The sequence below is a fragment of the Eupeodes corollae genome, chromosome 2 (assembly GCF_945859685.1).
Source record: "Eupeodes corollae chromosome 2, idEupCoro1.1, whole genome shotgun sequence".
Lineage (NCBI taxonomy): Eukaryota > Metazoa > Arthropoda > Insecta > Diptera > Syrphidae > Eupeodes > Eupeodes corollae.
This window is the reverse complement of record NC_079148.1, coordinates 20801848-20829699: the sequence shown is the minus strand read 5'-3', so window position 1 is coordinate 20829699 and position 27852 is coordinate 20801848. Positions and strand designations below refer to the sequence as shown.

At 33.6% G+C, this 27852-nt stretch overlaps 2 protein-coding genes across 2 annotated transcripts in view; both read left to right on the top strand.

The window, feature by feature from the left end:
* The window catches only part of LOC129944334 (40S ribosomal protein S14a), a 252630-nt gene that overhangs the window by 76429 nt on the left and 148349 nt on the right, over positions 1 to 27852 (top strand). The gene's annotated exons all lie outside the window — the stretch shown is intronic.
* On the top strand, positions 23371 to 25525 carry LOC129944333 (loricrin-like). The gene is made up of 2 exons (XM_056053689.1): positions 23371 to 23449; positions 24742 to 25525. The coding sequence occupies exons 1-2, from the start codon at positions 23447 to 23449 to the stop codon at positions 25408 to 25410; spliced, it is 672 nt and encodes a 223-aa protein (XP_055909664.1). The 5' UTR covers positions 23371 to 23446; the 3' UTR covers positions 25411 to 25525.

The window sequence follows — 27852 nt, the reverse complement described above, 5'->3', positions numbered from 1 at the left end:
CGATGCATGCGGGGTAAAATTATTGAGAGACGCAAACGCGCAAACGCTTAAACGCTCAATTGTAACGCAACTGGTGGTCGGTTAACCTAATTTATGCAAACGAGATTAGACGTCAGTTGAGTGTGCGGGGTATTAATTTTATTTTTCCAATTGTACCTACAAAAGTAGTAATTTGTATTTATGCGGTAAGCTGGAACTTGGAAGTATCTTATCGACATTGTACATGTGTTTGTGTTTTTTTTTTTAATCGAGCCTAAATGCGTTGAGTTACTATTTTGATGAAAAATAAAAAAATATATAATTGTCTTATGGTCTTGGATTGAATTGGATTGGATTGATTTGTATTGCGTGATGTTTGTTGTCTATTTAATGGTTTTAGAAATAGCAATTCTATATTCAAGGTCTTTTATTGTTGCAAAACCAGACATTGTAAGTTTGAGTCTATTGGAATTATAAATGGTAACCATTGTTATGAAAATTGAGTCATAATAGGTCAAAGATATAGAAGAGGTTAAAAGAACGCAGAGTCAGCCTTAAGTTTCTTAGACTTGAGCCAAAATTAAATTAATTAAATTAATTTAATTACTTACTTACTAGCTTAGGTCCCTAGACCTGTTAAGTCCGTTGGGAACCTTTTAAGGAGCATAGGGCCTCTACTACGCCTACGCGCTATCGTGTACTGTTTCCGGAGATATGTTTCATCTCCATCCAACTTTTTCATAGTGACGCTGATTTCGCCTCGACTGTCCTGCGAGTTATTCCTTCAAATTTTTGACAACATAGGGAAATAACGTCTTGTTCGGTTCCGCCTTCGATGGAGACAATACTTCTAGGGTATTAAAAGCTCTCCACTTTTCCCACCGGTTGTGAGAAAATATTTATTTGAGAGGATGGCCGGGTTCCAAAACTGATCATTTTTGTTTTTCCGGAATTAATTTTCAGCCCCACCCTTGTTGTCATTTGATGAAGTTCCATGATACTATGAGAGAGTAAGCAAACATCGTCCGCGTAATCCAAGTGCTTTAAATAGGATGTCAAAGTCTCTTGGATCCCTCCGCTTTCTGACAAAGCAGTACATCGCTTACCACCAACAAAAACAATATTGGCCACAGAATACAGCCCTATCTGACTCTGCTACGGATTTCAAAATCATCTGACAACCTACCATATCGTGCAGAACGTGACACTTAGATCCATCATATGTTGCTTTAATAAAAGCAATTAGTTTTTCTGGGATGCTTCTCCTCCTTAAAGCTAACCACTTTACTCCCTGTTACCGCTATCAAAAGAATTCTTGAAGTCGATGAACAGCAGGTGTAATGGTGATCGATATTCAATAATGATTCACAGTGTGTTGATATGATCAATACAGGAGGATCCAGAGAGGAATCTTGCTTGTTCGGCATCGAGTGTGGCCTCAAGGTGTTTTCTGATGCGTTCCAGTATGACTTTTGCTAATATTTTGGCAACGTAAATTCCTCTCCAGTTGTCGCACTTTGTCAGATTTCTATTTTTAGGAGCTTAACGATAATTCCCTTCTTCCACTCATCGGGGAAGCTTTCGGTGGCCCAGGCTTCTTTTATGAGCGGATGAAGCCGTTTGCTTGATGATGTTGGCGCTGCTTGTAAAAGCTCTGCGGAAATTCCATCAAGTCCTACCGCTTTGTTGTTCTTAAGTGCTTTAATTGCGGCAACGATCTCATCTTTACTGGGAAGTGCGGTATTCGGGTATTAGTTTGTTTAGGCGCTTCATAAGACATCGGCTGCACGTTGTTTGCAAACACTCCATTTAAAACCGAGGAAAAGTGTTTTACCTTCTCATCCTCCGAAAATATTACAGTACTTCTACCAGGTGTTGCTTTAAGCTGTATGTACCCGTCAGCTCTTTGGTTATTCTGTAAACGTCCTGCTGTTGCACCTGTATGCAGCATCTTCTGCTTCTTGCGCCAATGCGTTGATGTAGCTGCGCTTGTCACGGTGCACACTGCGATGAACCTCTCTCTTTTTCATGTACTACGAGGACTCCAGCTCATTTCTCCCTTCCTCTTGTGCAGTCATTCGAGCACTTAACTGTTTGCGTTCGTTGATCTTTGCCCAAGATTCTTCTGAAAGCCAAATGTTGTTGCTTCTTTTTTCTGACTGATCATTTTTCACAGCATTCCATAGGTGTTCAATGTCGTCATGTACTGTGCTGCTGATTGTTTTCATTTGGTGAGACAGTCGGTCCCTGAATTTTTGACGGGCCGTGGGATCTTTTCGTCTGTCGATGTTGAATTTGGGGGCTCGTATTATTCTGTTGGATCTTCGAACTGTGGCTTTACGCAATCTAAGGGTAGCTATTATAAGTGGTGGTCACGGGCAAGTCCCATGTCGGCGCCTCTTCTATTTCGGACATCCAAGAGACTTCTCCTAAAGTTTCTTCTAATTGGTAAGTAGTAAATTTGGTTGGAAGACGCTTGCCTGTCTGTCAACACCCAGCTAATTTTATGACACAGTTTGTGTTCAAACATAGTGCCACCAATCACAAGGCCATTGGCGTTGCAGAAGTCAATGAATCTCTTACCATTATCATTGTAATTGCCGACACCGTGAACTCCCATCACATGCCTTAGCCCGTTGTTGTTACTGCCAATTTTAGCATTGAGGTCTCCCATAAAGAAAATAATATCTCCGCGGGGAGTGTTGTTATAAGCGGATCCTAGTTGACTATAAAAGCATTTTTTCTCTTTTCTTCAGATGCGAGCTACCGAACTCCCTCGGGGCGTAACACTGTATAACGGTGACGGGTTGTAGTCTACTCTAAAGCCAAGCTTTGATAAGCGGCGTCTACGAAATAAGGCTTCTGATTGTCGGTTTTGTAAGGAGTAACCCAACTCCAGCTTCTCGAGCGTTTCCTGGATCATGACCAGAGTAGACCAATACAGTGTTACGTGTCGGTGCCTTGTATTTGCCCGATCCCAACCATTGCACTTCGCTTAACTCTAAGATATCTATCCTGTACCGCATAAATTCTCTCTCTATTTAGAGTAATCTGGCATTGTGCGGGTCTTCACTTCTTGCGTCCAGAAGCGTCCTCATATTCCAGAAACCAATCTTTGTCCGGGTACAATAGCCAAAAGTCGACAACGAGTTACCAAAGCGTAATATCGGTTTCCATAGCGGGATGGAGTTCAGTTACGAAGAGTGCTAATCTCCGTAACCTTTTCTGAAGAGTCAGGAAACTTCTTAAACTTCTGATGCTTAATTTGGAAAACTATATTTAAAATATAAGTATATAAAACAAATTCACAGTGAATGTTACAAAGGGATAAAATTCTCTGGCAAATGATGTGTTGGTACAAGATTCTGTGACGGAAACGCTATCAGAATATTATCACTCAACGCATGTCTGTAAACACTTCAAAAGGATGTTGGAGATTAGGGACAAATCAAATTCAACAATCATGTTACTTGCGGAAATGTTTAAATCCCATTTTCACAATTACTTTTATCGGGACCAGTATAGAGTCAATACCATTGTATCCTGATATACCTGCCATTAACACTTCGAAAATGGATCGTAATAAAGAGAATGATAAGAATGTTTTAGCCATCACGGCTTCTAATAAAATAAAGCCCCTGGTATAGATGGAAAACAATTTTCCCTTATATTACAATACTTCTGCCGTTGACCGTTCCTTTTTTGATGAACCACAATCTTATTGCTTGTTATGAATATATTAGGGTCTTAAAGTCTTAAGTTATAGTCAAAACATTTCCAACATTGAATCATTTTGGCGTGTCAAATTTCAATTTCAGACTCATCTTTTAAGAAACTAAAAACTGGGCTTTTATATTATATAAGAAGATTTAATAGTATAAGTGTCAAAATAAGTCCTAAATAAGTTACAATACTAAATACTCGTATCTATACCAACCACTTTGAATATGAAAACTCTTCCAACGAATATTCAAACAAAATAACGTTTCGGTGACCAATAGCAATAACGAGTTTAATTCACAATAGTGTCCTTAGAAGTTCGCCTGAGTGTATGCAACACATCTCGTCTTGAAATAATGGTTTATGTCTAAGATATTTGAAAAAATTTAAAAAGAAAATTACAAACAAAAGCAAGACTTGTATTGAAGATTTTTATATAAAAATTTACTGAATATTGAAAACAATATTTTCTCTGAAATAAAATAAGTTTGAAGCCAATATTTTTAATTTTTGAAAAGCTATTTGATTTTTACCAAGTTTTAGTAGGTAATGTTTTTTTTAGAGTTTTATTTTTTGTAAAAAAACTGTCAATTCAATTTTTTTTTTAAATTTTACCAAATGTTGAAAACAATATTTCTTATAAGATAAAATTAGTTTGAAGCCAATATTTAAAATTTTTGAAGAGATATTTGAGTCGAAAATCAATTTTTACCAACTTTTATACATTTTTTTTCAGGTTTTTATTTGTTGTAAAAAAACTGTCAATTCGATTTTTCTCAAAATTTTATCATATGTCGAAAACATTATTCTTCGTTGCACAAAATTGTTTAGAGATGAAATCATAATTTAGTCGCAAAATTTTGGAGGTGACAAATTTTTTTTCAGTTTTATTGATTTATAAAAAAACCGTTAAATTGATTTTTTTCAAAAAATATACCTGTTTAGTATCACGTTACAATATATTATATAAAATTTTATTCAAGTCTCTAGCGTTTTTGGTTCGTAAGATATTTAAGGTTAACCAAAATTTTCACCTTTTTTTTTAAACTGCTATGGTAAAAAAACCACCCACGCAATTTTCTTGAGAGTCCTTTCTGCATCTTTCTGCCTTATTGTCTGTATAACAAAATTTATTTGAAGTCGATATCTCTTCTGGTTCTTGAGCTATTGACGACGAAAAAAACGTCGCGAACGGACGGACGTACGGACGTACAAACGTACGTACACACGCACGCACAGACATTTTTCTAAAAATCTTTTATTTCGACTAGGGACCTTGAAACGTCGAGAAATGTCAAAATTTTCAATTTGACAAATCGGACCCATTACAATAACTTCCTATGGGAAGTTAATAAAGACAAACTTTGTAAATGTTTTCTAAAAAAAGATTTATTTTATTTGCATAAATAAAATATATTTAACTTTTATATGTGCTTACAATTCCTTGGGCATAAGTGAGGAGGAGAATTTGTATAATCCGGCTTGAGAATTAGGTAAAACATTTACGAACTGTTTTATGAAAGTAGTTTTCACCAAAAGGAAACCCTAGCTCTAGACTGTTTTATTATTTTCCTCTAAATTTCGTTTAGTGAGAACAATTTTTTTAATTTAGTAAATGTTTATTTAATGGCCATAAACTCATTAACTATCTCCAAAGTTTTTCACTTGCGAAAATAGTACCAAGAGATTTTAATCAAACATAGAATTACGGGAGTAGATAAGTCGAAAAAAGTGGGTCCCCCAAATCTGTCTGTCTGTCCTCGTCCCTACAACCTGCCCTAAACCATTCATTCAATTGAGTTCAAACAAATATTGTGGTTGTCAAACATTGAAAATTCAAATTCACTCAAAAATAAACCGATATTCATATGTTTATGAAATAGAAGAAATACATTTTGTTTTAAAATGGTCTCAGGAATGAACCGATTTCAAACATTTTTGTCTGCACAATCTCTTATATTATCGAAATAACATTTGATAACAACAATTTTAACCTTTTTCCTTTTGGATTTAACAAAAGAAAATTGTTCTTTTTTTTCAAAAATCGATTTTCAAACTGATTGTTTGAATTCAAACTAAATTAATTCAATAAGGCACTTAATTTGCTCTTAAATAAGTTCGTCAGCAGAGATATGCTAAATTAACTAGCCTTATAATTAATTCAATAGAAAAAAACGGAATCATAATTAATAAGTTTAATATTTGAAAATAAGACGCAAACATATGGATTAAATTTATAATTTATATTCAAAATGTCTAACTAATTTAATTTTCAACGTTGTCAAAATTTGTTACCAGCGTGGAAATGATTATTTTTCATTCAAATAATACAAATCTTCTCTTAATTTATGTGCAGTAATTGCCAATTTATTGGACGCTATTTAATGACTCACGCCAAAAAATTTACATTTTAAGACACATCTTCCGATAAACTAATTTTTAGAAGAGCCTCTGTGCAAACGATTTGAACTAAAGATCAATTATGATTAAAATGCAAATACATGATTATTTATTATAAATTTTCATTTTTTAGACAATCATATTGTGCAGATCTAAGCTTGTATGTACGAGTACATTTAATCAAATTTTAAAAAATGTTTTGAGATTTTAAAATTTAAAAAAAAAATCATATTTCTTAAAAATCAAACAAAATATAATTAATTTTTGTTTATTAAATACCCTTCAGGAGCAATACAAAAATATGTTTTTTGTTTTTTTTAAGATTCCAAATTAAGAAAAGAAAAAGTTCGTAAAAAAAGTTTCATACTAATCTATTTGAGAATTATTTTTTTATTTTTGACAAAAAATTTGTATGGCGATAAATGTTATTTTTTGGCTTTTAAATTAAAAAAAAAAAACACAAAGCTTGAACTTAACTGACCCATTGATTAAGTCTGTAAAAGCGAGGGTAAATATACAGACGGCGGCGGGATAACCCGACTCACTTTTGTTGACTTCTTAATCTCAATTATTTTTTCACTTATTTAAATCCGTAGGGTACCCTACCTCATAAGCCGACTGGAATTGAGTGCCAGAAATGGATAGAGCATGACGTGGCATATACAAAACTGCAGGGCTGGCTAATTTTCCATGGGCCTTGTTGTGGCAAAATGGCTACTTCCGGTACCGTTTTTTTGGTATATACCTACATCATCAGCCGACTGCAAAAATGTACAACGGGTCCATTGGGATTTATTTACAGATTTCAAAACAGGAGGGCGGGCAAAAAAACTCGGGCCAAACCGCTTGTCCCCCCATCTCGAAAAACGGTGTTTTTCATTTTTGACAAATGAGGTATCAAATGAAAGCTTAGACTCTCTAGATTAAGAATCCGTTGGGCGGGCTAACTTTTGATGGATTAAACATCCTGTTTTTGAACAAAAAAAATCTAAATTCATTAACTTTTTATTTACCGAAATTTCAATTTTTGTTATCTCAAATTAAAGTAAAAAAGGGTAAGTTAATTAGTAACACTGTCAACTCAATAAAACCTTTAACTGAAGTTTTAAAAAAATTTAAAATTAAAACAAGTATTTTACTACAGTTTTTAACTGTATTATTTGTCTAAATGTATGTTAAAAACATACGTAAAAAACTTGCCATTATTTTCTGCAACACATTTTCGATCTTCATTAGGTATTAAAAATCAAAACACATACGAAATATAAAAGTATTTATCTTAATTTTTTCAAAAAACAAATATAATATAATATAATTTAATATAATACATTTAACAAAGGATAGGAATAAGAACTTTGCATATTTCACACAATTATTAACATAACATTTTCATTTGTTTCATCTAAACAAAAAAAATAAAATAAAAACAATAAAATAAATAATATTAACAAAATAAAAATAAAATTAGAAACCTATACCTACATTTTTATTTGCATTAAATTTTTAACAATTGTCATCAGAATCTTCATCACTTAAATATTCTACTCAGTCATTTTCAACTTCATTTAAAATAATGTCATCAACATTTAGAGGAGTTGTTTAGCCTTGAAACCAAAGTGGTAATAACTGGCTGTTTTTATCTCCGATCCAAAATTTCCTGAATTGAGCCTTATACAATCTGCATCTGTTGCATTTTTCCACATACAACTTATGAATATTGTCCTATTTATTTTTTCAAACAATGATTTAAAACAAGGTGGAATTGAACTGGAGTCAAAATTGTTTATGTTCGTAAAAAAATTACCGGAAGATACGTTTTTAAATTTTGAAATATTTGAACGAAATTTACGCTTTTGCAATTCTTTAGTTGTGCATTTGGAAAGTAAAATTTTGAATTATTTAAGTGCGTTTTTCATCTAAAGGTTGAGCTTCTTACTTAGCTTTTCAAAAGCGGCTTTAGACAATAAATGTATCACTGAGCATTTGATTGCGTGAATTCTTATTTTCTCTGTGATAAACTGACGACTTATTTTTACTTCTCTAACGTCTAACATAACTAAAAGCCTTATTTATTCATATTTGACCAATCGTATGTAAATCATATCTTGTAAGGACTTCGTTGCTTCCTGTTCAATTTGGTGTTCCTCAAGGATCAATTCTTGGTCCTTTATTGTTTTCGTTGTTCATTAATGATCTGCCTTTTGTTTTGTCTTTCTTTCAATATCCTATCTATGCTGACGAAGTTAAATTATATATTAGTTTTCGCAGTAGCATGATTCAGGCTGCCATAGCTTAGATGAATATTGAATTGCAGCTTGTAGAATATTATTAGTCGACACGTAATGGGCACGGTTGGCAGTTTGGTCGCATGGTTATTTCTTTTTCCATTTGGTCACTTTTTTAAGAAATTTAAAACAAAAATAACTCGACTCTATTCCTTTCATATTCTAAAAAATAAAATGCTTCTCTAAGTGATTTTCATCTAATGTAAACGGTACATATAGTCCGGTCAATTTAGACATTTGACCCACGACAAATTCAGGGGAAGCTGAAAATTCTTAAAATTGTTTAAATTATAATTATAAACATTGTCTTAAAAGTCCCAACCGATCCCATGTAAGGAAAAAATTTTAGCGGGGTAATAAGGTCCAAAAAATGAGTTTTTCGCGATTTTCTTGAAAACGATAAGTTTTATCGCAAAATTACCCCAGACATAATTTGTAGATCAGGGAATTTCCTATAAAAAAGGTATCAATAATTTTTTTCCTAAAAGCCACCGCTTCTGAGATATAACGATGCAAAAAATTGCAAGCGTCATAAACGCACACGTTTCCACGCCACCTCTGAGGTAGTGTACTTAGCGCGTTTTTTTTAACGTGGTTTCCCCAATAGGCCTATTCCACGGGTCTGTTGTGATTAGATTTAGAAATTAATAGTTTATTCGTCGGATTCGGAATCGTCAATCACTTCTTCTTCTTCCTCTTCTTCTTCTTCTTCTTCTTCTTCTTCTTCTTCTTCTTCTTCTTCTTCTTCTTCTTCTTCTTCATCCTGACTATAGGTGAATTGTGTTAAAAGTGAAGCATCACATGTTTCTTCGTAGGTATTAAATGAATCCTCTGTTGTTGGTGATTCTACATTAGAACAAGACTGGCCTTGACAATTCGTACAAGCCAGAGAACAAAACAGCCCAACTTTTTTGCAACCACATTTAGCATTGCATCCTTTTTTACAGTTACAAAAGATAGTGTTGAGCAATTTTTCCGGCGCAGGTTGAAGCAAAGTCTGAATTGGTTCTAATATATTATCGACCAACTTCCAACCCCAATCTGTTGGGTTTAGTTGATAACCAAGCCACACTTGAACTTGGTAGTATACCCGAAGAAGATGTTGATGAGCAGAGACTGAGGTTGGAGGAAGACAAGCTAATTGTACTTGTTTCTTATTTCGAGTATTTTTGACAAAAGATGCATATCGAAACTTGTCTAAGCAGGTAGTTTTTTTAGGAGCTCCGTACATACGAAGAAGAAAGTGAATTCCGTTGGTAATAACTTCTTCTGGAGTTGAATTACATTTTTTAAAAACTTCAGCAGTTGCAAGTAAGTCTTGCTTTTCAAACATTTTGAATACAGTTGTTTTACCCCTCCTGTAAAATGCAGATGTCGTATCACAGCCAGTTATGGCGTGTAAAAATAGCAACTAGATCATGTACTCACAACAAGTCTCGATTTATTTCAATGTTAAAAGAAAAGTTTACTACTGAGAATATACTGGTTAAACAAGCTCATAACGACGCCGATGTACTGATTATCGACATATATAACGATTGTTGTGGGTGAAGATGTAGATTTACTCGTGTTACTCACTGCTCGAAGTCCAGCTGAAAAAACTATTTTCTTCTTAAAACCAGGAAAATCTCAAAATCAATCAGAGTTTTATTCATCAAAAAGTTTGTCGACTTTTGCAAAGTGTCGAAATCACATACTATTTTTACACACCATAACTGGCTGTGATACGACATCTGCATTTTACAGGAGGGGTAAAACAACTGTATTCAAAATGCTTGAAAAGCAAGACTTACTTGCAACTGCTGAAGTTTTTAAAAAATGTAATTCAACTCCAGAAGAAGTTATTACCAACTGAATTCACTTTCTTCTTCGTATGTACGGAGCTCCTACAAAAACTACCTGCTTAGACAAGTTTCGATATGCATCTTTTGTCAAAAATACTCGAAATAAGAAACAAGTACAATTAGCTTGTCTTCCTCCAACCTCAGTCTCTGCTCATCAACATCTTCTTCGGGTATACTACCAAGTTCAAGTGTGGCTTGGTTATCAACTAAACCCAACAGATTGGGGTTGGAAGTTGGTCGATAATATATTAGAACCAATTCAGACTTTGCTTCAACCTGCGCCGGAAAAATTGCTCAACACTATCTTTTGTAACTGTAAAAAAGGATGCAATGCTAAATGTGGTTGCAAAAAAGTTGGGCTGTTTTGTTCTCTGGCTTGTACGAATTGTCAAGGCCAGTCTTGTTCTAATGTAGAATCACCAACAACAGAGGATTCATTTAATACCTACGAAGAAACATGTGATGCTTCACTTTTAACACAATTCACCTATAGTCAGGATGAAGAAGAAGAAGAAGAAGAAGAAGAAGAAGAAGAAGAAGAAGAAGAAGAAGAAGAAGAAGAAGAGGAAGAAGAAGAAGTGATTGACGATTCCGAATCCGACGAATAAACTATTAATTTCTAAATCTAATCACAACAGACCCGTGGAATAGGCCTATTGGGGAAACCACGTTAAAAAAAACGCGCTAAGTACACTACCTCAGAGGTGGCGTGGAAACGTGTGCGTTTATGACGCTTGCAATTTTTTGCATCGTTATATCTCAGAAGCGGTGGCTTTTAGGGAAAAAATTATTGATACCTTTTTTATAGGAAATTCCCTGATCTACAAATTAAGTCTGGGGTAATTTTGCGATAAAACTTAATGTTTTCAAGAAAATCGTGAAAAACTCATTTTTTGGACCTTATTACCCCGCTAAAATTTTTTCCTTACATGGGATCGGTTGGGACTTTTAAGACAATGTTTATAATTATAATTTAAACAATTTTAAGAATTTTCAGCTTCCCCTGAATTTGTCGTGGGTTTACTGATTTTTTGGTCTAATTTGACCGGACTAATAAATGTATTTAATTGAACGCACCCAATAACAAATGCACGATCATTGAATGTGTTCAAACTTGATACTTTGTTTTTCAATACTTACTCGTAGTTTATTTTATCGTTATCAAATTGTACTAATTTTTATATGTTTGATGTATTGAAAATAAATATTATTACTGTTTAGAATCTTAAAACATCAGGTTATGGGCCTTTTCACGATCTAAATACAAAATAATGAGGACATTTGTATTGAGAAAAGATGGCTGAAACGAAATTCAGTATTGAAAATCTTCGGGGGAGCGAAAACTTCTAAGACTGAAATTTTCCGCTAAAACTTATTTTTAAATGAAAGGACTTTCGAAGGCTGTTCCTGACTCAAGAAATCACTGTACGGTCTTAAACAAGCTAGCAGAGTTTGGAATAAGAAATTGGATAAAACTTTAAAGAAAATTGGACTTAAACAATCAAAAACCGATCCGTGTATTTAATACAAGACAAACAGCACAGATAAAACTCTCGCCGCTCTTTACGTAGACGATATACTAATTTTTGAAAATAACAAAGATGAAAAAAGAATTATCAAAAAAAAATTGGCTAAGTCATTCCAGATGAAAGATTTTGGAGAAGCTAAATTTGTGCTTGGTATGCAAATAACTCGCGATCGAGAAAAGGGAAAGTTATGGATATTCTCAAGCGATTCAACATGGAGGATTGTAATCCGGTATCCACACCCTTAGAAACTAACCAAAAGCTTATAAAAGAAACACATCAACAAAGTAAACACGAAACTGATAACATGAAAACCGTTCCATATAAAGAAGCTATTAGAAGCATTTTATATGCAGAACAAGTAAGTCGCCCAGATTTATCCTTTGCAGTGGGGGCTTTATCAGGATTTAATAGTAATCCTTCAAAATCTCATTAGATAGCTGTTAAACGACTTTTCCGTTATATAAAAGGAACAATAGATTACAAGCTAGAATACACTCGAGACATTGAAGGATGTTTAGAAGGATTTTCGGATGCTGACTGGGCTAGTGATTCAGATGACAGAAAATTAACTACAGGTTATCCCTTTAAATAATAAGAAGGACCTATTTCGTGGAATGCAAAGAAACAACCTACTGTCACTCTCTCCACCACAGAGGCTGAGTATATGGCCTTAGCCTCAACATCTCAAGAAGCACTTTGGCTTCAATCTTTATTGCGAGAACTAATTAATTGGAATCAAGAACTTATATTGCAATGCGATAACAAGAGTGCAATAAACATATCTCAAAACAACGTTTATCGAGCACGTTCAAAGCACATTGATATAAGGCATCATTTCATTCTAATAAATTCAATTCATTTCAAGCTAATAAATTAAAAGTAGAATATTTGAAAACTGAAGAGATGCCTGCTGATGCTCTAACCAAAGGACTCACTGCTACAAAACATAAAAACTGTTGTACTCTCATTGGTATAAAAGTATAAAAATCTAGTGTGGGTGTTGAAAGTTGAGATTCGATACTTTGTTTTTAAATACTTAGTTTATTTTATCGTTATCAAATTGTACTAATTTTTATAATATTTGATGTATTAAAAATAAATATTATTACTGTTCAGAATCTTAAACCATCAGAATGCACACACTGAATTTAATTAATTTCACAATTTAATGACCGATTTAATTATAATTTACGGAAAAAATGGGTATGTCAGAATTTTGAGAATAGTTCAGTTATCATATAAAAACGCTTTAAATGAATATTGTTTTCAAAATTTAAGTAAGTTAGTTTAAACTTGATGTTACTTCCTTACAGCTCAGCTGTTGCTGAGAGGAAAGTTTTTAAATTAACTTTGATAAAAACGAAAGGCGGACTAAGTTTTGATACCATTAGCTACCATAGCTTTTGTTCTGCAAAAACATTTTTATAAATAAATTGTATGTAAATTTTTTCACCGATAGTATTCGATCTCCTGACATAATGTAAACATAATATTTTTGTGGTCTTAAAAAAAGAGACTGGGATGTGACCCACACTGAGAACTTCCAATTCCGTCTGTCGCTTTGTCTTACTTAAAAGTTTGCAGGCTTTTGGTTTGTTAAAAAAGTTTTTTTTCAAAATTTCCAACAATATTTGCATACGATGAAATAGTTTGATTTCAAAATCTATTTTTGTAAACGAGATCCTTAGTCGAAAACCAATATTTACCAATTTTATTAACATTTGCGTACTATTTTTTGTAGATTTTAATTTTTTATGAAAAAAAATGACTGTTGGATTTTTATAAGGTTTTTATTTTTTGCAAAAAAAAACTATAAATTTGATTATTCTCAAAACTTTTCTGAATGTTGACATCAATATCAATATCTTACATTTTAAAAAAGAAATTTGAGTCGAAAATCATTTTTTACCAACTTTTAGAGTTGTTAATAGGAAGGTATTGTAATGGGTCCGATTTGTCAAATTGAAAATTTTGACATTTCTCGACGTTTCAAGGTCCCTAGAGTCGAAATAAAAGATTTTTAGAAAGATGTCTGTGCGTGTGTGTGTGTGTACGTACTCTCGTACGTCCGTATGTCCATACGTCCGTAAGTTTGTGTTTGTGGTTTTTTTACCATAACAGTTTGAAAAAAATGTGAACATTTTGGTTTAACCTAAATATCTTACGAACCAATGACGCTAGAGACCTGAATTAATTTTAAACAATATATTGTAACGTGATATCAAAGAAGAATATTTTTTGAAAAAAATACATCTAACTTTTTTTTTATAAATCAAAAAAACTGAAAAAAAATGTGTCATCTCCAAAATTTTACGACTAAAATATGATTTCATCTCCAAAACAATTTTGTGCAACGAACAAAAATGTTTTTGACAATTTTAAGAAAAATCGAGTTTAAAGGTTTTTTTATAAAAAATAAAATTCTATCAAAAACATTACTCAAAGTTGGTAAAAATTGAATATCGATTCAAAACCTTAAAATTTAGGCTTCAAACTTAATTTATATTATAAGAAATATTTTTTTCAACATTCGGAAAAATTTTGAGAAAAATCGAATTGACAGTTTTTTTACAAAAAATAAAAACCTAAAAAAAAATTAATAAAAGTTGGTAAAAACTGATTTTCGACTGAAATATCTTTTAAAAACTTTGAGATATTGGCTTTAATTTACTTTTATCTTTCAAAAACTATTATTGTCAACATTCAGTAAAATTTTGAAAAAAATCGAATTGACATTTTTTTTTAATTTTTTTTACAAAAAATTAAAAACCGAAAAAAAATTAACAAAAGTTGGTAAAAAATGATTTTCGACTCAAATATCTTTTCAAAAATTGTGGATTCATTAAAATTTTGAAAAAAATCGAATCGACAGTTTTTGTATAAAAAAGTAAAAACCTAAAAAAAAATAACGAAAGTTGATAAAAATTGATTTTCGACTCAAATGTCTTTTCAAAAATTTGAAATATTGGCTTCAAACTTATTTTATTTCACAGAAAATATTGTTTTCGATATTCAGTAATTTTTATATAAAAATCCAACAGTCCGTTTTTGCATCAAAAATAAAATCTACACAAAATAGTACGCAAATTTGGTAAAAATTGATACGAGAGACAAATCGAATGACAAATTGGGAAGTTAACAGTGTGGGTCGCATCCCAGCCTCTTTTCATTGTTATGTAGCCCAATTAATTATCATCTATATGTAGCACTTGGTGTTGACGGTACGGTACCAATTACCGGCCGGCCCAAAATCTAACTTTTTGAGGATGCATTATCACCTGCTGAACATCGTATAGGTTGGTTTAGTTCCATATACGGCAATATAGCTTTTTAACACATTCATCAATACAAAACTGCCTCGTCACTAAAGATAATTTGTCGGGCAAAATTGGGGTCCTCTTTCAAACGATTCGGAGCATAGTCAGACAACAAACGGCGTTGTCTTTGGTTATGAACTTTTAGCTCATGGGTCAGTTGGTCCTGTACGGGTGTAGGCCCAAGTTCCAAATCAAAATTCGTCAAGTAGAAGTCTGCAAAACCCCGAGTCTTATTATTTGAACGTGCTGTTCAATCGATTAACTTGCCATGCTGATTTGGCATAAACAACTGAATACTAAACAAAAAAAATCAGATATCACTAAAACATAATTCACGCCACGGGGCGCCAAAATTTACCTCCGCCAATTGAAAAACACCTTGCTTACTCATACTTAATTAAAGATGGTAAATTCACTTTCCTATAATTACTACTTGCAGATTTTGACTCTCAATCAGCTCAGAAACTAAAGGAATCAGTTATTTCAGAAACAACATTAGTGAGCTTTTCACAATTTTTTTTTTTGCAAATTTCTCGTCTTTTAAAGAGATACTACACATTTAAGACCCCTCAGAGTACGAAAACTGAGTGTACTATTTTATTGTTCCGAAGAGAAACTACATAAGTCATAAACTTATGCTGTTTCTCCACAAAATTGTTTTACCTTGTACTTAAAACGGTCCGTTGAAAAGGACAGCACTTGCTGAAAAAATACTACATTTAAGGCGGGCTAATAAGTTCTATTCGAACATTAAGTCATTTCAGGAAGTGTGCTCTTTTTTAAATCAATTTTTTGAAAGTAACATGAAGGCTGTCCAGGAGTTGAATATTTTTTGAGATGGCTGTGGTGGTCTAGATAAAAATCATACAGTGATATGATTTTTGTCATCTTAAGTAGTTTTAAAAAAGTTTAAGACTATTGAAAAGTATTTTCCTATACGAAGACATTCCTTTTTACCATGTGATAGAGACTTCGCAGTCCTAAAACGTAAGATTAAAAAAACTGATAGAATTTACACAGTTCAGGAATATGCCCATTTGATACTGTCTTCTTCAGTATCAAACAAATTTACAGTCATTTTACCAAAAACGGCTGACATCATCTACTACAAAAGCTGGTGGCCACGCTTTTATAAAAGGAACATGCTTTCAATGGAGTCCCTTGGAAGACATGTGGCTAGAGAAAATATGTATACGTTTACCATAAGTAAATTTACTCAGTTTTTCCACTCGGATTGTTATGATAAAACAGTTGTTGCGAGAGACTTTATTAACGGTTTTACACGTCATACATTTAACCTGGGAAACCTTCAAAGAGATGAGCTGGTAGCTCTATCGCAAGCCCTTGCTTATCCCTCTGGAAAGGTGCCAACCCATATTAAGAAGATGAATGACATAAAAAAACTAAAATCGTATCAACCAGGAGACGTTAACATTCAAAAGTACTCTGATGAGATTTTCGCTTGGCCAACTTGCGAAAAGGATTTTGATACAGATCAATAGTATTTTGTTTATATTTTTGTAAGCATTTTGTGTTGGTATAATAAAACAAAAGTTTCAACAAAAAAGTTTGTTTATTGCAGAAACGACATAAGTCAAGCTACTTTAAAGGCTTAAAAACCGGTTAAGACTCAAAAAAAGAAAAACAAATTGATGGTTTTTAAATGCATCTTAAGCCAAATTATAACTTTGCATACTCAAAATGTTGAGCGTTGTGGAATTTTATCATATAAAACAGTTTTTTGTTGCTCCTGAAAAGTTAATTTTCATTGTAATATGTTGTTTCTGAAATAACCAATTCAAAGCTAACATCTAATGTTAATGCTTGAGTTGTTTCTAACTTCTGTAAATTTAATCATACCACGTTTTAAGCTGATCAAATTTTTAACTTTAATTCGAAATCTTTCTTATTACTTTTCAATCGCTTATTAAAAAAACTGCAAGTTATCTATCCAATAGACTTATTTACTGTTTCTCAAGTCGTTTTATTTAATTGCGCCCATCTACTTATTCGTCTTTGACATTGTGGAGACAACTTTTTGTTCATGCTGTCCGACTGTGGAATAATCTTCCTAATTAGTTAAGATCTAGAATTAAAAACAAAAAGTTCCGATAAATTTGATTTGAATACTTTTCGAATTTGAACTGAAACACACTTTTAATTAATTAATTTTTGCAATGATTTTTAATTTTCAACACATTTTCATTTCTTATTTAAATTTTACTTTTGTTTTTACACTTGGTTTCTTAATTATTTTTGAAATCTTCTTTTATTTTTGTTTTAATTATAAATATAAACTATACATCAATATTACTAGTACTATTTATAAGCTTAACTTGATGTACAGCTGCTTTATAAATAAATAAATATCAACCCTTAATTTCATTTAAATCGATCAACAACAATAAAAGTTATCAATATAATCAAAAGCCGCGACACCTCGTGCTATCCTGTTTTGCAACCTTTTTTATTAATTTTACTTCGATTAAAAAATCCATATTATTTCATAAAATGTTTCGGAAGAGATTCTATAATTGTTTTATTTGTGGTTTCTCAAAAAAAAAAAAGATTTTAAATCAAGCAAGTTGCATTTTACTTTCCTTAATAATACAATTTATTAGTTGGTGAATAAATTATCACATTTTAGATATACTTACTCAATTTTTGAATATAAAACCAGTTGAGTTATATTGAATATTAAAACATTTGCATTTATTATAAACCTCTAAATGAACAACAAAAGCTTCTTATTAGTTGCATAATATAAAGTATTTATGTTTGTTTGTACAACTTCTTAGTTTTTTAATTTTATTCTAACGAATTAGTTTTTAGTAATTAAAAATAAAAAGAAACTAGTTCAGCGTATTTTACTGAACACTGCTTTTATCTAGGTGTTTTTTTGTTTAAAGATTTAATATTATGAATTGAGAAAATCAAAAAATATTACTAACCTAAAATCGTATCTTTCTGCTGAATTAAATTTCAACCTATACAAAAATGAAACTGCGTCAGAAATGACTAACAAATGCTTCTGTTGTTTTCATCATTTCATTTCCGAAGTATAAGTTTAATATGAAAAGCCTTAAGCATATCTTTTTTATAGTTGCGAGTTTGCATAACAAGTATTGTAAGTTTATCCGATTATATGTATTAAATAATTATAATAATCCTCAACACTGTTGCTGGACACAATTTCTGATTCAAAGTTCAGGTTTTGCAAAATCTCATCATCAAGGCTGAACTACTTTAACTTTCTTTCATTACCTTCGATTTCTATAGAGAAGATTAATGAAATTTAAGTCAACCATAAGATGCGAAAACCAGAAGTTGTTTTAACATTGATTTCAACACGAGATTTATTGACATAATAATTATGATTACCTCCTTTTTCGGACCCATTTAAAACGAATATAGGATCTCGTTTACTGCATTTATTTCATGTTGGAGGGGCAGCAAAATATATAAAAAACAGTTTAAGTCGTATTACGTCTCTGAAGTATTTTATTATTATAAAGCATGTACCTTATTTTAATATAAAGGGATTTGGAAGAAGAGATTTTATTATCAAAATACCAACAACTAAGACAGCTTTCATTGTTAATAATGTCATCTTTTGACATTTGACAAGTTAAAACTACGCCATTACTATTATTGGCTACGTTTATTCTCGAAATGGATAGGCTCTGCTTAATATGTGGGTTTTTAGATAACTTATTGAACGAGTTTAAAATATTGAGACAGCTCGCCAAAATAAAAACAACTTTCAGATGGTCACAGAAAAGTACAAAATTATTGTTAACTAATAATATGAATGGATAACTTTAATAATTCAGTGGACTTGTATCCTTTAAATTCAACCATATGTTCAATCAGCTGTTCTGTCAGATACTCACATATACCAGACATTCTTGGATAACTTTGCTGACATTCTAGCTGTTTTGGATCAGCTATTCCTTACACATAAACACTAACAAAGAGGCAACGAAAAGATAATACCATTCAACAAATTATTGAAATTGTTAAAATTTACTAGTAAAATACCGAAAATTTTGCATTCAATAGGACACAAGCTTCCACTGGTTTTTCTCAAAACCCACGTCTGTCTATCAACTCCTACTCTCACCTCCCCGTGGTGAACATCGGGTGCCTAGTACCTCAACTGGAGATTGGGTTCCAACCCCAGTGGAAAGTTGTTGGGGGCAGCAAACGAGAGAGGGGGCGAGAGTTTTTTCCACTAAGGCACCTCCCCTTATCCAGACGGCAGCGGAGGAATTCCCGAGATGGAATCAACGGTGGCGTCTACAGTTCCAGTAAGGTTGAATTACTTAGTGAACACCTTATAGGGCTTCTTCGACTTATTCCGAGCCAAAGATATCTTCTTAGAGCTGCTAGACAAAACATATGAGCTAACATCGACAGGGACCACTACCTCGTTGTAGCCATGGTAGCACTTCGGGTTTCCAGACCCAAGGAAAAACAGGAAGGTGCTGGGAGAAAGTTCGAACGGCTACAATCGCCAGAGATTGCCAAATCCTTTTCCGACCGAGTTACAAGTAACCTCTCTCGAAGTTCTCTGCCGCCAAAACAATATATCGTTAACCAGTGGCAACCTTGCCAGGATCCAATCCAGCCACCAACAAAGAACCCCTGGTTTGATGAGGAATGTCGGCAAGCAAATGCAGCCAAACAACAAGCACGCAAAGCGCCATCTGTCAGGCAGGATGATGATCCATTCAACATAGACGACGAAAGCTAACAATCCCATCCTCCCGACTTAGACGAAGTAAGGATTGCCATATCTAATCTGAAGTCTAATAAAGCAGCTGGAGCGAATGGCTTGAATGCCGATCTCTTTAAAGCAGCTGGAGATAAGTTGGTTAGGAGCAAGCACGAACTTCTCTAAGATATGGGTGGAAGAAAGTATGCCCGATGAATGGAACCTCAGTATTGTTTGCCCGATCCTGAAAAAAAGACCCTCGAAACTGCACCAACTATAGAGGAATCAGTCTACTTAATAATCGCCTATAAAATCTTCTCTGCCGTAATATGTGAACGTCTAAAGCCAATCGTCAACAACCTGATAGGTAATTATCAGTGAGCTTTTAGACCAGGAAAGACCACAGTCGATCAAATATTCACATTACGGCAGATCCTGGAAAAAACCTAAGAACACCAAATCGACACCCACCATCTTTTCATCGATTTCAAGGCTGCATATGACAGCATCTACAAGGACGAGCTGTATAAACCATGTCTAGTTTTGGCATCCCTGCCAAACTCGTCCGTTTGTGCAGGATAAAAACTGGATTGAAACAACTTAACACAACCTTTCGATGTCAAAAAAGGGTTTTAGACAAATGGAGGCACTGTCATGTGATTTTTTAACATCGTGCTTGAAAGAATAGTGCAGAGCTCACACGTTAACACTATCATTTAAAAGTCGGTCCAATTACTAGCATATGCTGATGACATTGACATAATCGGAAGAACTCAGCGTGATGTCAATGGGGTTTTTGTGAGTATTGAGGCAGAGGCGGCAAAAATGGGTTTAACGGTTAATGAGGGCAAAACAAAGTACAAGCTGTCCTCAAGAAAGGACATACAACTACAACGTTAACGCAGAAAACAACGCCAGCGCTGAGATCAAACGCAGAATAACTCTTGCTAACCGCTGTTTCTTTGGACTAAGAAAGCAATTGAGTGGCAAAGTGTCTCTCGAGGGACCAAAGCATGAACTATGACAAAAGCGGATGAAAGCACCTTGGGTCGCTTCGAGAGAAAAGTTATTCGTGTGATCTACGGTCCCGTATGCATCGAAGGGGTGTGGAGGAGAAGATGGAATGACGAGATGTACGGGGTGTACGGGGTGTACAGCGACGTAGACTTAGCCAGAAGGGTGAAAGTACAACGACTAAGATGGCTGGGTCACGTAGAGCGCATGGAAACCAATGCTCCGGCCCGGAAAGTCTTCGAATCCACACCCACAGGACATCACAGTAGGGGAAGACCGTGGATCACCCAACTTGGAGCGCGAAACTGGAGACATCTATCTAGGGACCGAGCTAGATGGAGAAGTTTGTTGGGTGAGGCCCTAGTTCACACAGGACTGTAGCGCCACCTTAAGTAAGTAAGTAACCAACAGATTGATAATTTCGATTGACAACTTCAGTGTCCTTACCTCCAAATCGTGTGGGTCTGTGAATAGTATGTGTGTGTCTATGTAGTGCGTTTATAGTCGCTTTTTTGTAGGAGTTCATTTGTTGCCGTTCTTTGTACTTTGATATTGTCCGTTCCATCCTTAATTTTATTGTTTCGTCCATATGTTGTAAATGTTAGTAAAATTTTGTAATTTTCAGGTTTCTATTATTTGGTTTGTCTACATCACTTGAAGGAAGTTCTCTCGCTAAGGCGTTGATGAAATGAGGCCAGTGCATATTACTGTAGTTGAAAGAGTACGTTTTTATTTTTACTCTCTTATTTTCATTTATTTTCACACTTTCCATTTCAAAAGTTGAGTGCATTGCAACGTAATCGCCGAGCTCTACGCGTTTGTTTGGAATCAGCTACAGCAGCCAGTCCACAGTGTTCACTATTGTACTCGACAGTCTGTAAGCAGTTTTGAGGGTAATTACCCAATTTGTCTGTAGTTGTCAGGCTAGTGTCGTACAGCAAAAGATTCATAAAGTAGAAGCTTCTTGGATTTGTAATTTGTATGAGTAAACGAGATATCCTTCATGCCACGGGTACTAATTTGACTTGCAACCGCAAGTCCTTGGCTGCCATTTTCCTGATTTTTGTTTTCTATTTTTCAATTAAATATTTTTTATTTACAATAAAATAAATAACCATTGAATTCTCTCACAAAATACTCGATTTTATCTATTATCGAAATTAAACTTCCTATTGAAAAACCCTGTGTAGAATATTCATGCACCCTCGAAGGCTGTGACATTTGCGAAACGTTTCTTTTTGGTCAATTTTTGTTTTAAGAAATTTTATGTTTTAGTCAATGTCTGTCAATACTTTAAGGGTTTCTGTTAAGGGGCTCATCAATTGATATGGGTTATTCTGTAAAACAAAAATAGGTTTGCAAATGACTTTGCTTGGGTCAATCTGGTCGCCTTTAAACCCTTCTGTCATACATTTAAATAGAATGTTCACCTCTTTCTCACAAGTCTATGAAAAGAGGCTATTCTCATTTTATATATGCTAATGAAACTTATTAAAGAATGTAATCTTTTAAGAATTTAAACCATTTATTAAAATCAAATAAAAATTTCATTCATTGAATTCGCTTAGAGATTGGAACTTTAAATTTTGCAATCACCATTCATTGGCCTTTAAAATGATTGTAATCATAAATTTTACACAATTATATGAATGCAACTAAATGATTGTAATCATTAATTGCATTCAATTGCAGGAATAGGTATTTTAAATTTGCTTGGTAAAGAATGCAAAGACGTTAAGTGAATGCAAAGAATGAATGAAGTCTCGATTGCTATGGGAGAGCAAAGGAGTGCAATGAATGAATAGAAGATTGCATTCCCAAACGATTTCATTCTTTTACAAGCCGTAAATCGATCTAGGTATTTGATACCTTATGTAAAAGTGTAAGGTTTTCCTCCAAAAATTCAGTGATTGATTCCACTGTCTTGATTTCAATCAATCCCTTATAATAAACTATCTGGGGAAAAGCCTATAAGAACCACAAAAGCCGACGAATTTTCGCTAAAAAGTCTTTACCAAAGAGCCTCTTATTATTTATCCTTCGTTTAAAAATCGATCAGATATCAAATTACAATAAAAATTGAGGAACCAGTAATTTATTATAAATTTAACCTTACATATTATGTCCAGTTCATATGTAACGTGACGTGAGTACCTTAATATGCAATGGAAGATCACATTAATTATTGTTATTATGCAAAGATGGTGTTTTTATTTATTATTATCATTTTGTTTTTTTGTTTTCCTCATAAGAAAAAATGACCGGTCAGTATTTTTGAACAGGTTTTTAAACAAAAATACAAAATTTGGTTTCCATGCATCAGCTGCCTTTTTAACCTGATTCATCTTTTGCATTTATAGCTTGATCTCCTATGAATTCTTGTTTTGAATTATTATGACACACCTTTCTTATTTTTGTATGTTTTGCTTATTTTTTTCTTTTCTATAGTTTATCATCTTCTTAAGACAAAAAAAAGATTATTTTTTTATACTTATTATTATTTTTTTTTGATATGAACAAAAAATGTTGATCCATATAAACTTTTTGATATAAATGTGTTTGCATCTAGTGGGGGAGCATCAGTTCTCAAGTAGTTCCTTGCGTGTTGTTTATAGTTCATCGATTTTAACTATAAATTATTATGGTTAGTCCGAATATCTTTTTAATTGAAAAGTGCATATTATTTAAAAAAAAAAATTAAAGTTTGGTTAAAGTTATAAAATGTTTTGAGTCCACTGTATCCTGTCAAAGTGACATTTTCAGTTGTTATGAAAGTTTCAATTACTTTTGAGGAAGCTAGAAAATTACCAATTCATTAAAGTTAACAAAGTTACTGGATTTCGGGATAACACGTTATGAACAAGTGAAGTCACATAGCTTCTAAATGGCAAAATGCTGTTTTTTCACTCTTAAGTTAAAGGCTCACTGACAAGTAGAACTGTTCGACTATATTTGTTTGTGCTCTATTCATATTTGGTTTTGCCGATGTGGCGTTTCCGTTCCTTGTTTTATCGTAATAAAATGACATGAATTTTTCTAACCGTCATTTGCGTCAAAAAATAAAATAACACAGCGTTTTGACAGCGAACAAACAAACTTCAATTTCGATCGCAAAAAATTTACAAATCAAACAGGTTTTGGCAAACAGGACATTTAACTAAAATATTGGCGTTGATTTGCCGTTTTCAGAAACAGCCTCAAATCTATTATTTTCTCAGAAATAGATTTTGAAAGAAATTGAATCGTTTATAGTTAAGTCAAACTTCTCAAGCAATTAAAGAACACGCTTATTGCAAATCGAACTAAAAAAATGCAATCAACTTTCAACATTTCGAGCCATGAAAAGTCTACTAACTTAATTTGATTTAACAAGACTAAAAAGTAAATTATTTAAGCGATATTCGAAAGTATATTCACTATGACTGAATCGCTAAGTTATATCAGGCCCATCGGATTTAAATCCAATTAGCTTAGCAGCCATATTTAAACTAAAAATGTCACTTATGTCATTTTGACAACAACAGAGTTAAATTCATTTTGAATTTCTTTTTGCTAAAAATAGATATAAGATTATATATAACTTTCAATTTTGGAACTGTGGTAAAGGCGATTTATATAAATGTCAGAATTAAAATAAAATTCTCTAAGACTTACCCAAGTTTATAACAAAAAAAGTCTCTGCTAAAACATCTTTCTACTTTCTGAAAGGTCATTATTTGCATTTTATTTTCAATAAATTTGTAGCTTATTTTTCAATAAATTATAAAACACATAAAAACTTTTTATAGCGTTATAAAACTAAAAGCGTGTCTTAATCCTGCGATTAATTTGAATTTTTTGATGAATTAATTTTTTTTTTCGATCTTTCCCCCTCATACCTTTAAGCATAAGAATAGTTGACTTATGTATGTTTTCTGTTTGCTATATTTTTTATAGAAGTTCCTCGTTGTCCTCGCATTTGTTGGTTTGGTAGCAGCTGATGTTAGCCATTTAACTAGCAGCTATTTACCACCAAGAGTTTCTTCATCCGTAATCAACCACGACCACGACCACCATCACAATCACGGTTCTGATATTATTCTCTCAAGCCCTCTTGTCAATACCTACACCACACAACAACAGTTGGCCCCTGAGATAACCTACTCTCGTCAAGTTAATGTTGCACCAAGTTATCAAGTAATTGGTGGTGGATACGACAGTGGTCTCATTGGAAACGGTCTCACTAGTGGCGGTTATTCTGGAGACAGTCTCATTGGTAGCGGTCTTTCTGGAAACGGTGGATACTACGGTGGTAACAGTGGTCTCATCAGTGCCTATGATACTGGCCTTTCCGGAGGACTCATCGATAATGGCTACCAAAGTTCTGGTGGACTTATTAATGGAGGTCTTGTAGGAAGTGGACTCAGTGGAATCAGTGGACTTAGTGGAATCAGTGGTCTTAGTGGACTTGGTGGTGGCAGCAATGTCGTTCGTACCATCAGTGCACCAGCTGTTTCCAATGTCTACCGCACAATCAGTGCTCCAGCTGTATCCAATTCATACGAATCATCTGTAGACACTACATACGGTAGCAATGGAGGTTACGTTTACGAGAAGAGGCATTAAACGAGTGATTCATTCGAATACAAACAAAATTCAATTCGAAACGAATCAAGAAAGTAGTTGTTAGTTATATTTTTGTTTAGAAATATTAAAATAAAAAAATTAAAACACACTAAGATTGAAAAGTAATTTTATTTTTTATCTACAATTTTTCGGGGGGAATTTTTGAAACAATACCGCCTGGTTTGATATAATTGTTTTGGTGACTTATCCATGGTTGAGTTGGTTTTTCATCGTTGAATTTATGTTGCGATGGTGATGGTGGTGTCAATGGCAACGCTAGACTACGAGCTACATCAGCCCCTGGTTTAATCCAAACATTCGATGGGATAAGACTATTGTGATTCGGTGGATGAAAACCCCAAAGATGTTGACTTGAAGCCATAAGGACACAATTCAGAGAGATCAAAAAGATGATAAGGATTTTCTGAAAGGGAAATTTTTCTTAGAAAACACTGACAGCGGGAGAAACAAATTAAACAAAAAAAACTTGCCATTTCGATTCGAGTCAAGTCTAAAAAAGAAACTGAAGGTCCCTTCAACAGCCTTCATTCTTTTATGCTTGTTACTCAAAATGCGGATTTCACAAAAATGATGCCAATGTAAACCAGTTTTAATTTCAGAATGAGGTTACAGCTTATAAAAACGCATCTGTTAATTTATTTTTTTCATCTTCATTCCGAAAATATGTAAGCTAATGACTAAGATTTGAATTTGGAGCATAAAAAAAGTACTTAACATTTTATTACAATCTGATTTCAGACCTAATACTTTGAACGAAGAAAAAAATCAATTAACTTATTGAGATGAAATGCATTTTATAAATAACCACGGAAGTGAAAAAGGGTGTCCAAAAATGCAAGTCAAAAACGCAGAAGGTTAACCAGCTGAAATATTGAGAATCTATCAAGCACCACCTACAATGGGCAGGTTTAGACAACATAAGGGACTTCATTTGCAGTCAACTTCATTCTTTGAACGTAAATTTTGACAAAGGCAACTAGTTAGTTTTTCAAGTGCCATGAATTTCAAATTCAGAACTTTACTTCGCAAACCACTACTTAATATTCATAGTACAAAAACTACCAAAAACATTATTGTCTAAAAACACTCCTCAGGCAAGCTACAAGTCCATCACGATTTTTATTTTGTATTGTAAAAATATATTGCTCCTTTCTTTTCCGAATTTGCAAGAAACCATTTGCAGAAAACATTAAATGGAGTCGCGTACAAAATAAATAAAGTTCAGCTTTCAGTTGAATGAAAAAGAATGATCAGCTGTCATTTTGATAGAATTGGACTTGACTTAATAGTAAGGGAGATATTTCTTGACTAACTTTGCAATCAACTTTTTTGGCATCTGGCCAATCAGAGGCTGAAAAATTGACCTACTTTCAAGTCCCTTATGGCGTCTGAACCTGCCCAATGTTTCATGTCTGTAAGTATTTCAACGCTTTTTTTCCATTACAACTAGTAAAGAAGCTAGTTGCCTTCTTAACATTCAACAAATCAACCGTATTTATAGAAATGCTCAGACCGTACTGTGAAGAACACTTATACTTACTTAGCTGTACACTGCAGAGTGAACAAGGGCTTCAATTAAAGAATTTCTCTATCAAGCTCAAGGTCCCTAGCTAAATGTCTGTAATTGCGCACTCCAAGTTGGCTGAGGCGTACAACTCGCCACCTGATCAGCGGACTTGCTCTACTGCGCTGTACGCTGGGCGTGGATTCGATGACTTTCCGGCCTGAAGTATTGTTTTCCAGAAGCGGCCACGTAGAGCCATCTTAGGCTTTGAACTTTTATCCTTCTGGCTAAGTCTACGTTACTGCATAGCCCGTACAACACATCGATCATGTTTTACTCTAACTACCTCAAAGTTACGTCGATGTCGCAGGTCCTTTCTTGATGACAACTTGTACTTTGCTCTGACTTCATTAACCGCTTAACACTTTTTTTCTGCCAATGCTAACAAAAGCTTCTTGCGATTATGTCAATTTCGTCACCATATGCGAATAATTTTACAGACTTTTGAAAGATAGTGCCTATAGTATTGACGTGGGAGCTCTGCATTATTTTTTCAAGGACGATGTCAAAGAAATCGCATCATATTGTCGAAAACCTTTTTCCACATCAAAAGGTTTGATTAATTTGTTTCCAAACTGGAGCAACGTGAATTTTCCATTGTCATCCAAAACGAACGGACGAGTTTAGCAGGAATGCCAAAAACTAGGCATGACTCTGTACAGTTCGTCCCTGTAGATGGTGTCATATGTGGCATTGAAATCCATGAAAACATGGTGGGTGTAAATTTGATGGTCTTGGTTTTTTTTCCAGGATCTGTCGTAATGTAAATATTTTATCGACTGGGAACTAACCTGGTCTAAGGCTACAGTCCACACTGATGTTGAGCTATCAGGTTGTTCACGATGGGCCTTAGACAT